General features: G+C 40.8%; 1 protein-coding gene across 1 annotated transcript; it reads right to left on the bottom strand.

Annotated features, from left to right (window-relative positions):
* Positions 1-387: 387 nt before the first annotated feature.
* Positions 388-15,779, bottom strand: IGFBP3 (insulin like growth factor binding protein 3). Its single transcript, XM_006133278.5, has 4 exons — positions 14,727-15,779; positions 11,047-11,273; positions 9,730-9,849; positions 388-1,128 (listed from the first exon to the last, which is right to left on the bottom strand). Exons 1-4 carry the CDS (start codon positions 15,097-15,099, stop codon positions 1,003-1,005), a joined length of 846 nt encoding a protein of 281 aa, XP_006133340.1. The 5' UTR covers positions 15,100-15,779; the 3' UTR covers positions 388-1,002.
* Between the last annotated feature and the right edge of the window lie 2,376 nt (positions 15,780-18,155).

The following is an 18,155-nucleotide window of genomic DNA, read 5'->3' as shown; positions in this document are numbered from 1 at the left end:
GTAGGAGTTTCTCATGTAGAATCTTTAATTAAGTTTTTTTTAGTAAGACAATAAATGCTTGAGTTTAAAAGAAGTGTCATAACATGAAGGAAGATTATCCACAGATAAAAAATTAAACTAGTTAGCAGTTTTAAAAAAGGGGAAGAAGAGAAAAAAATTAAGTTTGAGTAGCTGAAACAAGTAGGAGGGAAGAGTCGTAGGAAGATTAATTAAAAAGTTAATTTGATGGTTTTCTCAACGTCAAATAGGAAAACTCTTTAAGAAAATTTTTCTTCACTCAGTGAATCTATTTTGGCTCATCCACATTAGATTAACCTATATATGCCATTCTATCTACAATCCCCTTTTTTGACTTGCATAGAACAGAATGAATGTGTACATTTGGTATTCACGTTACATTTAAATAAAGTTTATTAAAAAACAATTATATTAAATACAGATTAACAGAATATTCATAATATACTTTACAGAAAAAATAGCCATGTCTTTATTTTAGAAACACGTTTCTTTAAAAAGTTCTTTGAGATTTTTATAAAACATTTTACCCGTGAAGATAAGTTTCCCGTCAGACCTGTATAAAAAAGCTTAAACTTTAAATCCTTGTTTTTTTAATATTTTTATGAGCTTACAATCTATAAATTCTTTAAAAATAAAACACAGTATCTTTCGGGATCAAATTGGTCACAGGCCGTTATTTTAAAAAGTCAGTGGAGACTCCCTGAATCCATTCTGAAGTGCCTTTTTTTTCTTTCTGGGGATAAATAGTGCAGATTTACTTGGGAATTCAGAGCTCCCTATATGTTCTGTAGAAAGCAGGAAGTGTGTCAGTGACAGGGTGCAGCTGAAGAGTCCACAGAGTCAATGAATCTCCCAATATCAGTAGGAGGCAGAACTCATAACTCCAAGTCCAATGCAGTCCACGCTTTTTTTCCCCAGTCCCTCCAAGGTCTCTGATGGGTCAAAATGCCACACACAGATTCCACAGGAGATGGCACCTGCCCTTCATTTGCTTTCCAAGTTGTAGCAGTGGACATCGCCTTTTCCTTTTCCATCATATCCAGGAAGTGGCTGTCCATATTTATCCACACACCAGCAATAGCCTCTCTTTCGGCCTTTGGATGGGCGGCACTGAAACAAAAGGTAGATTTAGTTAGCAATATTTCTTTTGCTAGAGCGGAGATTCCAGTTAAACCTAATCTCTTTGATAGCTTCAATAATATAACATTGTCAAAGCAACACTGCTGATTACTCTGAGTAAATGGAATTCCGATCACTAGCACAAATTATTATGATATTTTACTTCTATTGACAGCCAATTATTAGGAAACTAATCAAACAATAAACTATTATTAGAAGCATAAAAAGACAGCATTATAAACCACTCTACATGATATTATATTGCACAGTTGTTCCCTATTGAGCAAAACCAATGTCAAGGGCTCTACTTGCAACAGTAAGAGTTGTAGGATCAGGTCCTTTATCTGGGAAAAAAGCTCAGCAGATTACTCTTAGCACCCCAAGGGAGCATATGTTTGGCAGAGACTACTCTTACAGCAATAACACCTCAGCTTGCATCTGTTTGCCAGAGGAATTTCAGTACTGTAGTTGACATTTATTAACAGATATATAATCCCCTGCAACAGAGTTATCACTTCAACAACTGCTAGGTATATTAGAGCTTTACATATATATTTCCTATAAATAAGGTTGCCTGCATGTTAATCCATAACCTAAATAATTTCTAGCAAAAGCACTTATCTATCAGAACTAGTTATCTCTACAAGCCAATTGCAATACGCAGTGTGTGTGCAATCTCTTTCTATAAATTATTTATATATCAACATAAAAGCTGAAGCTTTCCCTAGAAATAATAATTTAGTACAGGAAAGATGGGAAACAAAATTATTTTTATTTTACCATGCATACTAAGGAGCTTCTTCTAAAGACCCCAAGAGTTACAAAATAGAATATAAAGTAGCATACATAGTTCCTGATCACATATTCCTCATGTATCTCTGGGCCCAGTCCACCTGAAATATATCTCTGTAACTGTGAAGGTTTTTTTTCTATTCTAAGTGGATGCACTTTTCTCTAGTAGTCATGCAATGTCATATTGTGCATTCTACAGTCAAACTCCTTCCCAGGATAGAATCAATATCTATGTCAGCTGGTCATGCAGGATTTTATGGCTGTAGATTCACTGAATGCCCTATTGCAGAGATACATTCATCAGTGCTAAAAGGGCCCCCATTTAGTCAGTGAAGAATTTTAAAGAGTCCATGGCACAAACTTACCAGGTTCTTGCTGGATGACAACTACAACACACTTATCACCTCCAGACAAGAACAGGGAAGCCATGCAGCCTGAAGACCTTGCCCTACCTCCTGCCACCAAAAATAAAAACACAAATAAAAGAAGGCTACCCCTTCCTCCCTTAAAGGGGGCTAGAGAACTCATTCTTCAGAGCAGGTGGATGGCATGATGTAAATTTCCAGCTTGTGCATTTTATTCATTTAGAATGAAATTTATCCACATTGAAAGAGCCTACAGAAGGCCTATGCAAGCACAAATTAAGTCCTCAAAACAAGGTTTAAGTAAGACTTAACTGGTGCATAGGTCTGTGTCAGAGTTCATTTCACCCTTAAAATATAGCTGATTCACCCAAGAGCCAAGCACCAGTAATTTTCCCATCCTAGTCCACCCAGTCCAACACATACAGTCCTGCTAGCTGGGGATTGTGGGAAGCTCATCTGCTCCTTTATCCCTATCCCTAGCCAGCTCCACAATTTCTCACCATGGACTTTTGGGGGGAATAGATTGGATTCCTGTCATCCTGCCAGTCTTTCAGGACCTGCACGGTCAGAAAGCTGCATATTGTGTCAGGCAGATTCCTCTCGCTGAGGAATGTTTGCTTTAAGCATGTTTATTATGGTACATGAACTAAGAGCACTCATTCTAACTGAAAATAAGCAGTCATTTAGATTCATGCATTCCTAGGCCAGAAAATGATGACTTAAATCTGTATTCTGGTTATGTCTTTGGGCTGGTTATATCATCTCACGTGCTGAAACAACACAACACTTTTTCTTCTTTGGAACCTCAACACCTTTATTTTGCAGTCATACTGCAAGCAATGATCCTAATCACTTAAATGGCAGTTGTGCCAGAAGTGTGTCTGCGAGATCAGGTCCAATGCAAATACACAGTTACTTTCAGAGGGAAAAAACATCACTAGCCAATCGAGAAAAGAGATGTATTAGTACTTTGCCTAATTAGCCGATTATCTTTATTTAAATTACAAGTTAGCTCTTCAGTCTGTTGTCCTTAAACATTAAACCACCATGAACTTTATCCTTTTACATTGTTTAACATTTCCATTCATGGTATGAGCCAATGCCCACTGAAGTCAGTGGAAATACTCCCATTAGCTGTAATGGGCACTGGATCAAGCCCTAAGTGAACTGGGAATATTTAACCCTGTAAGGGGGTGAACAAGGCCCTGAAGCCCCCTACTGGAGCTTGCAGGCTTTCCACCCCTCGTCCCAGGAAAGGACAACAGAGTGGTCCGCCATGCAGGCTAGAGTGGCAGCAGGAGAAGCAGCTAGTAAGAGGACAGGAAGGCTGATTAAAGTTTCTACAAAAGCAGAGACAGTTCAGTTCCTCTGGAGCCCTAAAGGGATGAAGACTGAGTGACTGGGAGACTAGCAGCACAGCAGACAGCACATTGTGTATATATATATATATATATATATATATATATATATAATGAGACTGTGAGATAAAGCCCTGTGGTAAGGGCAAGGACACAGTCTCCAGGAGGGGAAGCCCACTCTCTACCAGACTGTGGAACGGACTGAGTGAATGAACCTAGAGACACTGCCTCTCTTTTACATGATATACTTGAGGATTGAACACATCTCTTTAAAGCCCATCTATGGCACTCCTCAGTTTGTTAGAAGGGATACTGAAGAATGAGGTAATTAATGTATGCATTTCAATGGGCATGATAACAATGATTCTGTACCATGTTTGCAGTCTCTGAGGATCCAGGAGCAAAACTTAAATTAGAGACTCAAAACTCTGACCAACCACAAAGCCAGCCTTCCAGTTTTAGCTTTAAACCAATGTTTATCAAGAAGCATCAGGCAAGAAAAGTAGAGTAAAAAACAAATATTCATTTATAATGGACAGAGAATGGAGGACAGAATTCCTTTTGGAACTGTTCATGTAGCTTCCAGTACCACTGGCTTTCCTATTTGATTTCATGTTATATATCATATGGCTTGGCAAGACAGTAAGTGCATACTGGCAACCACATTTATTTGATAATTTTCCTGTGACCCTGATATAAAAATATAAATACCTTAAATTGCTTTAAATGATGTATCTGGATAGATACAATTCCTTTACAAAAAAAACTCTCGCTCATTAAAACTACTCCCGAGGGCGCCTGGAAAGGCAATTACTAGATAACCACAAATCAGATCATGAGGAACAATTGCATTCAGCATGTCCCTGAAGAGCCAGTCAATGAGGAAAAGACATGGTTCATGTTAACATGAAGAGAAAAACTTCCTTATGAAAGACTTTATATAGCTCTTTCAGAGGATCAAGAAACTTTATTGGATTTATCCCAAATCTATCATTTATCTGTAGACAAATGCTGTTTCTTTATACGCATGTTGTTTCTTTGTGTAAGTTCTGCACTGCATATTATGACACTGTGTTGCAACACACACATTGTACTACTGGACTGCATCTGTATATACATCTATCTACATTTTACTTTATACAACAACTTATGACATTAAGATGAGACAAAAAGGACCTAATCCTGCAATTTATTCTTATGAAGAGACACTCATGTTCTTTAAATAACTGGGGATCCATTTAGGTATGAGCGCATTTGCCTATGTGGAGTAGGGATGTTAAATATCAGTTAATTGAATAGGCAAGTAACCTCATGAATTATTATTGGTTAGTCGACTATTCTATAGTCTCTAGGGGTGGGACCAGCAGCCAGTGCATTCTGTATCAGAGGAAGCAGTGTGGGGTGCCAGACAGGAGCTGGTCCACAGAGGAAGCCAATTTAAAAACCAGCTCCCCTCATGGACCAGCTGCCTGTTGCCCTGTGCTGCTGCCTCTGATAAAGAGGCAGAAGCATGAAGTGGCAGTAGCTCCTTTCTAGTGTGGGTTTGAACTCCTGGACCTGGCACAAGCTGGAACTGAGCCAGGCTGCCTACCTGCCTGGCTCCTAATATACTTTAAATGCAGAACTGCAGCAGGGGTAGGTCCCGGACCCATCGCAAGACAGGACTGAGCCAGGCTGCTGTCCAGCCTGCTAAGAATGTAGTGGCAAGGGGAGGGAAATGCATGCAGTCTATAGCATTAACCTATTAGCTTTTGCTTATTGGTTAATAGACAACACTATTACATCCCTAATGTGGAGCAACTTGTGAGATCAGAGTCCATGTCAGCAGCAAAGCCAAAAAGAAACAAAGAAGGAGTTCTGCTTTCCAATTACCATTTTAACTAGGGATGTAAGCGGCAAGTTGACTATCCAGTAAGCTTATGGGATAGTTAACTAGTCCCTCAGCTAGCCTTTCCTCCCCCCCTTGTTGCCTCTGTCTTAAAAGCTGGTTCCTCCCAGCACCATCTCCACGGGGGGCAAGGGAGGCAGTGGAGTAGCAGGGACCAGATGCGAGCTGATTCCTGGCTTGCAGCCAGTACCAGACGCTGCATCTCTGCTTTTTGAACGTACTAAGAGCCAAAAATCAGAAGCACAGCAGGGGGGACCCAGAGTGAGCTGGGACAACTGAGATTGCTGGCTCGCTCTGGGTCATCCTCCCCCGCCCCACACACACACACACTGTGCACTAGCCTTTTAAATGTATTAAAAGCCTGCCAGCTCTTAAAACACTTAAAAGGCAGAACAGCAGTAGGGTTAGCTCCTGGGGAGGGAGCTAACCCTGCTGTGGCTCCCTGGCTTATCAACTAATGGACTAGCCAATGGAAAATCCATAGACTAGTCGATTAATTGATTAAACTAAATGTAACATCCCTAATTCTAACCATTACACCACACAGATTCAGATATGATAGCTAAACTGTTCTGGTAAAGAATGAGCAACTTTTACAAATATGCAAAACACATAAATGTTGCTAATCTTTCAGGGACAGCATTCTTTGGAGGTGGGTGCCATCATAGTGCATATACAGCTGCATATCCATATCAGCAGGGCTCGACAAACCGTTGTTTCTACTCGCCCATGGTGAGGAGATTTCAGCCGGTCGCTCCATGCGTCTCATTCTCCAGCGCTGCACGCATGCGCAGTGCCGGTCTGGTGCATGTGCAATGCAGGGCTGGCGAGTAGCTCTTGCTGCAATTTGTCAAGCCCTGCATATCCAGCTACTTTAGAGGTGTCAGAAGAAAGCCAGTATTTCCACCTCATAGTACAGCGAAAATAATATTATTTAGGATGATTTACTATTTCCTAGAATAACATACTGACTTCTTCTGTCATAATGTGGGTACTATTGAATTACAAATGCTAAATTATGTTAATAGCAGCAATTCAGGAAACTAATACAATAGCCTAGTGTGATTATATTAAAGGACTATAGCATGTAAAAAAATATGTCTCTCTTGGAACAATACTAAAAATAAATATGCTAACCAATTCTTTGTCACAGGAAAAAAACACACACTCTTGGTTCGCACCCCAATGGGGCAATGCTGTCTTCAGTCCATCAAATAACTCTCATTGAAATCACTAGCATTTTTGAATGAATGCAGATTGAGAGCTGTAACCTGCATATGTCCCTATGTTAATTTACATCAAAGATAAAATATCATGGAACAAGAATTCACACCAGATTAAATGAGACCTCAACCCAAAAAAAGAAACTTGCCCTGCCTGGGAAAATCACCAGCTGCTCAGGAAAAGCTAGAGTGAATAGATAAGCTATGTGGCATGCCCTAAAGGTCAACAAACACAGGCACTGTCAGACCAATGGAAGAAGCGTGTTCTAGAGCCAAGAGACCCCCCACTGTGAGTGCCTATCATCAGATCTACAAAGGTTGCTGTTCTCACTTGCTGAGATGCAAGGGAAGAGGAAAGGCTGGCTCTCCCGGGTACACCTGTGCTGAAAAAAGGTGTGTTCTTAACTCAGATTAGCTAACCTGGATGAAAACCGGGGGGATGCCTCAACAATTTGGTTTGTAACTCAGGTTAGAAACATAAGTTAAAGCCTATGAGACAGCCTGGGGTTGAATTCAAGCTTCTAACCTGTTTTAAAGGTCGAGTTGCTGTGCCTTCACTGCGGCTGTGTCTACACTGGCATGAATTTCCGGAACTGCTTAAAACGGAATACTATTCCGTTTTAAGTTTTTCCGGAAAAGGAGCGTCTACATTGGCAGGCTGCTTTTCCGGAAAAGCCCTTTTTCCGAAAAAGCATCTGTGGCCAATGTAGACGCGCTTTTCCGGAAAAGAGCCCCAATCGTCATTTTCGCAATCGGGGCTTTTTTCCGGAAAAGACTACTGGGCTGTCTACACTGGCCCTTTTCCGGAACAGTGTTCCGGAATAAGGACTTATGCCCGAGCGGGAGCAGCGTAGCCTTTCCGGAATAGTGGCTGATTTTGTACAGTAGAGCGTCGTTGCTTTTCCGGAAATTCAAGGGCCAGTGTAGACAGCTCGCAGCTTATTCCGGAAAAGCGGCTGATTTTCCGGAATAAGTGGCCCAGTGTAGACACAGCCTGCTACTTTAACCAACGTTAGCTACCACAAGTTAAGAATACACCTTTTTTTTTTTTCACTGTAGACATACTTGAAGAAATTCATGATCCAAGCAATTGAAAGCAGCAGGACTTAGGCTATGTCTACACTGCAGTTCTTTTTCAGAAAAAGGTATGCAAATTGTGAATCATAATTTACATACCTTTTTCCAATTCTTTTTTCAGAAGAGGCTTTTCCGACATTTGGCCCGTCTACTCTGGGCCAAATGTGTAAAAAACCTCCTCTTTTGGAAGAGCCCTTATTCTTCATAAAATGAGGAATACAAGGCTTCTGAAAGAATGTGCCCGCTTTTTTGGAAACTGATCCAAAAAAGTGTACACGTTACTTGGACATGGCAAAGTTTTTCCGGGATACCAGTATCCCGGAAAAACTCTGTAGTATAGACATAGCCTTAGAGTGAAATTAATGGATGCGTGGTAGCCAAGTTGGGCTGGCTGCTAATTTCATTCTCAATTCCAACTGATAAACAACATTAGAGACAACTAAAAATACATGGAATGCTTTCCTAATATTATTTTCCAGTGTAAGCCATTGTTGTGGTTACCACAAGGATGTGAAGAGACAAGTGGGCCTGAGTAATTACGAAAGGGAGGGGGGAGGTGGCCCACAAAACAATTATCTTTAAAGACATGATCCAGACTGTGGAAAAGCTTGAGAACCACTGATATAACACTCTGCAAATTAGAAACTATACCTTGATTTGCACCAAGAAACTAATTCAGAGCCAACTGGAATTATGTGAGCTGACATGGACAGCCCTGATATACTTTTCACTAGCCAAAGCTTCCTGGACTGCATTAAGTAGGGCACACTGCAATACAGGTTGAACCTCTGTAATCTGGAATTCCGTTGTCCCACAACATCTGTGGTCCAGCATCAGCGGTGACTCCATAGGTGCTTCAGGGTACTCCCCTTGTGTGCCAATGGCCCCACACTTAGCAACTCCTCCCTAGTGTTCAAGCTCAGAGAGGGTGGGGGAGAAGCAGAGTTGGGACGCACTCAGCAACTCCTCACCTGGGGTGCCAGGCGCTGGCCACAGGAATCCACTCTTTGTCCTGGCTGGTGCTCCATAGCCACTCCCTTCTATGGACTGAGCCAGGAACAGTAAGGGGCGTGGTCAGAGATAAAGGTCTAAGATTTCAGGAAGGAACAGAGGGGGTGGCAGCTGGGACCCCAACTGCAAAGGAACCAGTGTTTGGGACCTGCCACCAGTGTCTAGGACCTTGAGCTCTCCTGATTCGAAAACTTCTCTAGTTTGCCCCAGGTCAGGTCGCAAAGGTTCCGGACTAGAGAGGTTCAACCTGTAGTTTCAATATGGAGATGACAAAGGCATGAGTAGCTATGGTGGTGTCTGTATTTGTCAAGAAAGGTCACAGCCTTGTAACCAAAATCAAATGGAAAACCAACGTGGTTCAGAGACAGAGTAAATACTGAGTGTATCACTTTCACTATGATCTCTGCAGTGTATAAAGGACAGATATATGGCTTTCTCAAGTTGCTTTTTGTAATTTGACCTAATCCAGTTCTTCTAGGAACTCTCAAGCAGCTATTTACAATTCAAAGCATTGATCTATTACAGTCATATGGTGACTCCAACATTTAGCTCTGTGGGTTATTACAGAGGCAATGCTTTTTTTAAACTGACAGGCACTGATATCCAGGACACAGGCCAACCCATAAGTGATTGGGTATGAAGTTTCTCAGATTAATCTGTTGTCAGGAACTACAGAAAATAAAAACACAGTCCACACCTGACATGGTTTGGTGCAATGCCACCAGGTGCTAAAACTAGGCCTAAACTAATGTTTCAGTAAAATGCTATGCAATGCACATGAACATTGCTAGTAATGTCAAACTTGTCTTTGTAAGAACAAATAAAGGTGTGGAAAAGCAGGAATACACATACAGAAATGATCAAGAAATATTACTCACTTGCTTTTTCTTATAGAATCCCTTCTTGTCACAATTTGGAATATGGAAACCTCTTGGACTCAAGACATTCTGGATCTTTAGGTGATTTAATGTGTCTTCCATTTCTCTACGGCAGGGACCCTGTCAATAATCATGTTTTAGAAAGCACAAATGAAATCCTCTCACTCCAACCCTATCTCCAATATTCTTTAAAATAGTATATCTTTAGACATTAAAAAGCAGTAAGCAGCAAAATACTCCATGAACATAGGGAGATGGATCCATATTTCAAATGTAATCATGTTGTCTTGAATCCTACTAGTGTAAATCTGACTACCTTGCTCCCAGCTGCAGTGTAGCCAGACCCTAGAAAACATAGTTCTGAACCAGTACCCTATAATATTACATCATCCCTAACACTATCCTAAGATGATAACTCTGCTATACACAAATTTTTGGGTGTGTGAGATGGAAGAAGGATATTCTGAACCCTTCAGACACTGATGTGTTTTAACTGAAATATCTGACTTCTCCGACTTCAGTAATGTATTGAGCATGCAAGAAAATTAACCTTTCTTATTATCCTAACCGCCATATACTCTATATGGAACTCACTACCTTATGTAGGTTTTGAAACCTTCCTTTTGTAGAAGGACAGATATGTGTGGATCACTCAAGAATGTTTTGATGACGTACCAAAGTATACCCAAGCAGCATTTTGTATGCCTGTTGGCACTGGTATGAGGAGAACCAGGCGTGTGCCAAGAGCAGTACATAAATCAGTTGTACCTGCTTACATTCTGACCTGCAGACATTTTCCATGTGACAAACCAATCACTACAAATCTAGACATTGATTTGTGTGCATTATACACTCCAGTCAAAAGCTGGCACTCAGTCCCATGCAAGAGCACTTTCCATAATTTGCTTCCTAGAGGACAGACTCAGACCTTCGGATTGAATGCAAGGTCTTTTTCTTTTTTGCATTGTCTTTTCTTTCTTGCCAATGTATAATTACATTTAATTAAGGTATTTTTAGTCCTCAGTAAATCTGTTCCCCTGAGTGATAACTATAGGTAAGATTAAGGGCTTTTACAGTCCAAAGATTATTATTGATAATTAGATTAAAAACAGCCTTCTATGTTTTCCAAATTTGATCTGTCTGGCCTGCTGACCCTCTGCATTTGTATCTGAAACAGTTTTATTGGTCATAGAGTCAGAACTCCTTAAATGGCTACAACAATTACCACCAGCTGGTTTTCTATTCATCATGTCAAATGCAGCATACCAAAAAGCAGCAAGAGAATGCATTTATCTTTTTGCTTATACAAATACTTACATATTCAGTCTCTTGTTTGGATTCAGAAGAGAAATTCAGTGTATCTGTACTTTGTGAATCATATTCCACTTTGTAGCGCTGAGTATTTTTGGCTTGTTCTTTCCTGATGATATCTATTTTGGTGTGGGGTGGATGTGATTTGGAATCTGACACCCTGGGAGAGCTAGGGATGGCCTGATTCTCTATGCTACTGGCATTCTGGTCTTCTTCTGAATCACTGGAATTTCCTTCAAATAAAATAAATTCAACAAAGAAACAACGTTAATTATTCAGTTAATCTTGGAGCACAAAAGCTTATTTTAAAAGTTTGTATTTTTTCTTTTGTTTTTTGTTAAAAAACACAGAAAGTCAAAAATGACATAGTATTCTCTGAGCAGCAATGACTATACTTCCCGAACAGAAAACATTATAATATTCTCAGAACTGAAATATCTCATAAACTCCTGAAGCTCTTTTAAACTCTACCATTCCACTATCATTATTAGCAGCTAGCTATTACATTCCTTTATTTGCTACTTAACTGTATGAACATTTTTATGTATACTTTACATCAATTTGATTTTTTAAAACTATGACTATCTAAATATATAGCCATTTGCTTCCTTTAAAATGAAGTTTTTTCCCACCAGAAGGGGGCGGGCTTACACTAGGACTTGATCATTTCCAGAGTTTGGACCTGAATCAGAAATCTGTTATCACCTTTACCAATGAAGACATGCAAAAAATTCAAATAATTTATTTCTGTTCTAGCACAGATTTTATTATCACTTAGTTGAGATAATGAATTCCTGTAACGTCTTATGATGATTAGTACAGTACTCTGTAAGGTAGAATCTCTCCTTTCTATTTTCTCCAGGAAGGGAATTAACAAAAAAGGAATTATTAAAATAATCTTACCATGTTGACTTAATAGGTCTTAATACAGTTATTTCTTAAGTTTTTCTCCACATACTGCAAACATTTGGTGAGTTAAATTTTCCTTCTTGGAGGATAGAGAATGTTCCAATTTGATTCTATTTTTCTATGAAACACATTTTTCTACGAAACACACAGCATCACCATCAACTCTGCCATGGTATCAAAAAACAAACATCCTGCTTACTGGCTTTTCACTATGAGCCAGAATAGATTAAAACTATTTTCTTCTGTATCTACTTTTCATAGAAGTAACACAAAAAAAAGTGCCCCAGAATACTATGGAGGCATAATGTTTCTATATACTTAAGAGGATGTGTCTGTACTATACTATACTATACCTTACAGGGTTCTTCTAATGTAATTGTAGAAGGCAGCATTTTCTCTAAGATATTTTTAAAGTTTCTATCTTTCTATAAGCTAAGTCAGACTGCAAGCTGCATTTCAGCCTTTTGGCTGCAGGCCATCTGAGCTTTTCAAAAAAGGAAAGGAAAACACATTGGGAACATACAATGATAACTGATGTGAAGAGCACAGATTACTTTCAATACTGTTGATTCATTATACTAAAGTTAAAGCACAAAATCTGTATTAAAATAGTGTTAAAAGGCTCGCTAAAAAACACCAAAGCCAAGAAATTCAGCCTTTTTATCACATCCCAATGAGTCCAACAATATCAGCACTTAAGGCATTAAGACCTTTGCAATATAGGCACAGGAAGAAGGAGGAAGGATCAGAGTTAACATCTTGTACCAGTAGCTTTGGTGTAGCCACTGCTGGCAACAAATATAACTGTATTTAACTCAGACTCTCACAAGTATCTGAACTTATTTTTTGTGCTTAATTTTTTTACAGTAATATTTTTTCTCATTCTTAATGATATTTGGAAACATTGATACAACAGAATATAATATTGCTTTTTCCTTTTATTAATAGTATTATAATGGTCCTTAAAATGTGTGAGTTGTATTAATGTCAGGAATATCTGTTGGTGGCCTTCTAAATCTGGCATTAAAATGATATCTTAAAATATAAAGCTATATAATTTTTGTAGCTCTTGATGTAACTAAAAATGACAAAAACAATTTTATATGATACTCTACCTACCTGTGTATGTGAGAAAAGATTTGATCCTGTTCTGAGAGTTTGCTGTATTCTATAATCTGTACTGGAAACTTGGATTTAGGGTTGAAACTCTAGTAGTCCCTTAAATGCAGGCACTATGCATGACATTGATTAAGCAGATTAAGCACTGAATTTGTATTCCCAGGAAGAGGCCTAACTCTCACTTTATACACAGAAGCAAAGTTTCCATTGACTTCAACAGGATTTATGTCTGAATAAGGAGTGCAAGAATAGGGCTTTAGTATTTTAACTAATTAGGGCTGAAGTTAGTAAGAGATGCGGAACAGAAGTGAAAGTCCAGATCCAGCTGCCCCTTTCCTTCTTCTAATATTTGCAGTTACAAAAGAATAATAACAATATCTGATAATTAGCCTTTGCCAAGTTCCGCCCCTTTGTATGGATACTCCCCTCTTCCAGGATTCCTTTTAAGGCAGAGTTAGCAGCATCAGGATCTTATGATGAAGGATGTTGCCATGTGTTTCAGTAAGGTTTGAAACTTCACTCAGCATGTTTTGAACTCTCCCACTGTCACTGCTTGTAAGCTGCACATGAATAAATAATAAGACATCTTGTCTTCCTACAACAGCTAGTTAAAAGCACAATGGCAGCCACTTCACTCAGCTAAGGAGAGGCCAGCCAATGAATACCTGCAACTCAAAAGAAAAACTTCAGCTGCTTTAAAAATAACAATGCAAAACCTTTTAAATTGCTTTCCTATAAGGTACATGGGACTGCCTCAATATTGATTAGTAAACTCATGAAATCTGTGCAAATATTAGTTGTGCTTTCCTGATCTGAATCTCAATTTTCCCTGTTTCTGAACACTGCAAAATGTGCGCGCTTACAGAAATTGTTCCAGCCTTTCCTTCTCTCTTAAATCATAGAATCATAGAATAACACACTATAAATGGTTTTACGAGCTTACAGGAGGGCAAACTTCAGTTTGAAGAGAGAAACTTCAGTTTTTACCAACAGTTTATTTTCAAAGGTGTCGCCACAGTATTCACCTTTTTAAAACCTACCAGTCTCTGATGTTTTGGTTTTAAATAATAACTTTCTAGCCTGGGAAAAAAATGTCCTATTTTTCTCTGTTCTCTCATCTCTTTCTAGGAATTTCACAAGCAAATCATCCATTTTTAATATCTCAGCCTGGCAGACCTGCCTCAGTCACCCTGTTCAGAGGGGGAGTGACGCCCTCATTAAAAAAAAAAAGCATCCTCACCTTACAGGGAAGGATTTTGCAGCACAAGAGACTTTTTTTTTCTTATTTCTCATCCCTATGATCCCAAACTTGACACCCAGCCCTAGATGTGACCACTAGATCCGAAAACACGACTATTTATTCTGAAGAGCAGGAATTACCACGTCAGTCTTCCCAGTGCACTAAGGTTGAAGTTTTGTTTAGGAATCCATCCGCGAGGAGTTGGCTGCAATGCCTGGGCGGCGATTAACAGAAACGTTTTTGCAGCACACAAGGGAGAGGTGTGTGTGTGTTGCACACTAAACTTGTGGGCCTCAAGGGAGCAGATTCATAGACCGGCCCGCCTCAAACTTTCGCACGGGCGATTTTTTTTTTCTTTTGCATTCGCCAACACACCCTGAGAAGAAGCACACACGCCGCGGGCGCCTGCTCTCCTTACCTGGCCCATGTGGTCCCTGCAGCAGGAAGGTCCGCAGCTTGCTGCCCGTGGTCACGTTGGTGCAAAGCCCCCTGCCCTCCAGCAGCGCCTGCAGGGGTCGGAGCTCCCCTCGGCGCGGCTGGCAGCTGAGGCCGCTCCCGCAGCGCTCGCTGTAGACCCCGCACGGGCGCCCCTCCGGCAGGGCGCAAGTCAGGCAGCAGCCGCAGCCCGGCTCCCGCACCAGTTCGGAGCACTCGGGCGCCAGCGGCTTGCACTGCTCCAGCGCCCGCGCGTCGCACGGCTCGCACCGCACCACCGGCCCCACCGCCGCCGCCCTCCGGCTCAGCAGCGCCAGCGCTGCCACTGTCCACAGCGCGCAGAGCCGCGACACCATAGCAACAAGCGCCGGGGAAGGGGGAGGGGGAGTTGGAGAGGGGACGAGGAGCGGAGAGAGGGACAGAGCCGCAGCCACACACGCACCTAGCCCAGGGCAGAGCCGCCCCCCTACCACAGGAGGGGGGGGGGGGAGTCGCAGGCACAAGGAAAAAGGAGAGACCCGGACAGAGCCCTGCCGCGGAATGGGCTGGGATCAGCGCAGAAGGCTCAAGCCCCAATCGCGCACCCCCCACCTAACAGAGGGTCGAGCCCAACCGGGTCCCGCCTGCCTGAGTGGGAAGACCTGCAGCCCCGTTGACCCCCCTCGATAAGAAGAGAAGGAAGATCAGCTTAGCGCCCAAGACGGCTTGTAGCTTCCTGCCCTCCAAAAAAGCTCCCAGGTCACTTGGCTTTGCCACTGATTTCTTGCCGCAGGCACCACTTTGAAAAAGCAAATAAATTACAAAAACAAAACAAAAAAAGCCAACAACAAAAAATACCCAAAGCGAGCAAAAATGGTCTGGCTAGGAGGAAACGTGGTCCCAAAACGATCACGGAAAGAGAGGAGAGCAGAAGGGAAATGAAGGAGAAAAAATAAATTAAGAGAGCAAAGTTCCCTTTTTATTCTCTTTGTTGCCTGCTATTGGCTTCTACTCTGCAACTCTAGGCTCCCATCTGTTCTCTCATTCGGCTGAACTTCTTGCCTATATACAACTCCTGCTTAGGACACGCCCCGGACTATGAATAATGAACAACTCTGGCACTCCAAGAGAAGGGGAGTGACTATCGAAATCCAGATTTCGGTTCGGAAAGTCCTGTGGGGGTGGGGACGCCACACAGTTGTGATTTGCGTTTGAGTGCCCGTCTTAGAGCCCCGCTTTGAGAAGATGCCTTGGGGACTGACTTTGGGGAGAGAGGGCACATCGCATGCGCTGTATGCTTGTGTTTAAGTCAAAGAAAAGTGTTCTTCCCCCGCTCCCTCTTGGCACTGTGAGCGGAGACACGAGCAAAACTAAATGAGCGTCCTTTTTTGGATTCCTGTCTACAATCCTGTCCACACTGGAGCTGATTGATAGCCCAAGACATCCTGGGAGGCGTGCCTGATAACACACTCAGCCAGGTTTAGGACGTACCTTGGACTAGTTTCCCTTTCACATGACAGTTGTAACTTCTTGAGAAAATTGAAATATGTATTTATGTCTCTCTCTCTCTCTGGCACTGGAACGCGGTACTTTCGGTACAGCTGATGTATGCATGTTTCCTCCTAAGTATCCTTTTAAAAGTGCTCTCTGAACTCTTCAGACTTTACCTCCTTGCCAAGACAAAACGGTTTACATAACTACTTCCTTTTCCAATTCTGAAATGCAAAACTGGATTTCGAACAGTGAATTTAAGGGTCTTGTATCAGTGCGTTGCAAGCTCTATTCTGCTTGGATTTTTTTAAACGTCTCTCTGAACTCTTCAGACTTTAATTTAATTATAAAACGTAATCGAGAAAATGTTAAAGTGGCACAGCCAATGTTTCTGTATAAAACGTGTTACATGCTACAGCACTTAAACAGACCTTAATTTATGTTCATAGGTATGGTCTTTCGCTGATAAACATTTTTCCTCACGAGTGAAAATTAATAGCGCTTCCAAAATACTGTCTAGCAAAACTGTTTCCTGTCATGGAAACGAAATGAACCAGAATACTAATCTGTTTCCAAACCATTTCCTGGCACTGAGATTCCCCTCTCGGTGATTTCTTGTCACTCTGCTGTACGCTTGTCTAACTCCAGACGAAAGAGAAAAGGGGGTTACTTTATTACCAAGTATATTACCCACTCCACAGAGATATTGTATTCAGAACATTGCACATTTAAATTCGAATGTTTTAAAACCATTTACGGTCAACTTTCTAGTTATTCTTCCTTGTTCTTATTCGGCGCCAATACTTCTCTGTTACAGCCTTTTAACAACTTTAAAGCAGGTCTGATTTTGTACTCTAAAGAATATAAGTAAGAGTACTTTATTCGGGATTTTAAATAGGAAAACGAATTGAAAGTGCACGGGAAGAGTGGTCTGCCTCATTAATCTGCCCATGCATAATGTGCGATGACTTGCAGACTTCTTTGTCCTCCGGTTTATTTTATAAATTCACCCATAGAGGTCGCCGGTTGCCCAGGATTGAATGAAGGACTGAATAAACTTGATTGAGTCCATTTACAAAGAAGGGATTGATGAACTGCTCTAAACTGAATGCATTTTGTTTGGAGACTATCTCAGGAAAGTTTTCTGTTACCATCCCTCACCCCCACATTCTTATAGAGGGCAAAGCTTGAAAAGCTTTGGGATCATTTTAAGGTTGGATCAGGAGGACTCACAACATTGCTCAAAGATCAGGTCAAAAAGAAGGATTCTTTTTTCTATCCCAGCACTGCAGGGTAACATAGTATATCAAATATGTATAAAAACATCTTTTTCAGCCAAGGACAACTTTTACGCTTTATTGGTTCAAAACAAAAGTAAAAAGGTAAAGAAGACAATGAAGCACAATAAATACATAACTACAGAAACAGTGATTCCCTTCTCTTGCCACAAAAACACCTATAAATTGTTCTCAAAGTACACACTATTGTGTCTGAAAGTAACTTGTTCTTCATATTGCTTTATGAACATGTCCATTAACCAGCAAAGAAATCCCCACTGTCAGTCTGCCCTCACCTCTCAAGCAATGATTTGCAATCCCTGTGAACATTGTTGCTATTTATTTCATTTTTAACATAGAAAATATTTGCAATGCTACCAAAAAAAGTATTTTACAAACTTTTTTTTAAACTATCTTTGGTGAAATTAGCTTGTATGCCAATTGAATAATAAAACCTACACTAATGCAACTTAAAGTCTCTACATTTGAATTACAGCAACAACAAAAGGAAATGGAAATGTTAAAATTCCATTATTGAATCTAACCCTCCCCCCCACAGGTTAGATTTAGCTTTATTATGAGTATAGATCCCATGATATGGAGTTGTACCATCTTATACCAGAGCTGAATTTGGCCTAACAAGTATTAAACTAGCCATTTAAAAG

The sequence above is a fragment of the Pelodiscus sinensis genome, chromosome 2 (assembly GCF_052426305.1).
Source record: "Pelodiscus sinensis isolate ZL-2025 chromosome 2, ASM5242630v1, whole genome shotgun sequence".
NCBI lineage: Eukaryota > Metazoa > Chordata > Testudines > Trionychidae > Pelodiscus > Pelodiscus sinensis.
Note: the sequence above shows the minus strand (reverse complement) of the source record. Positions and strands in the feature narration are given on the sequence as shown.

What these genes read in the sequence shown, in the direction of transcription:
- IGFBP3 (XM_006133278.5), bottom strand. Translation starts at nt 15,099, where the DNA reads ATGGTGTCGCGGCTCTGCGCGCTGTGGACAGTGGCAGCGCTGGCGCTG. An exon ending in CCAAACAAGAGACTGAATAT is followed by an intron (nt 9,850 to 11,046) that starts GTAAGTATTTGT and finishes GATTATTGACAG; the next exon opens with GGTCCCTGCCGTAGAGAAAT. An exon ending in GATTCTATAAGAAAAAGCAA is followed by an intron (nt 1,129 to 9,729) that starts GTGAGTAATATT and finishes CTTTTGTTTCAG; the next exon opens with TGCCGCCCATCCAAAGGCCG.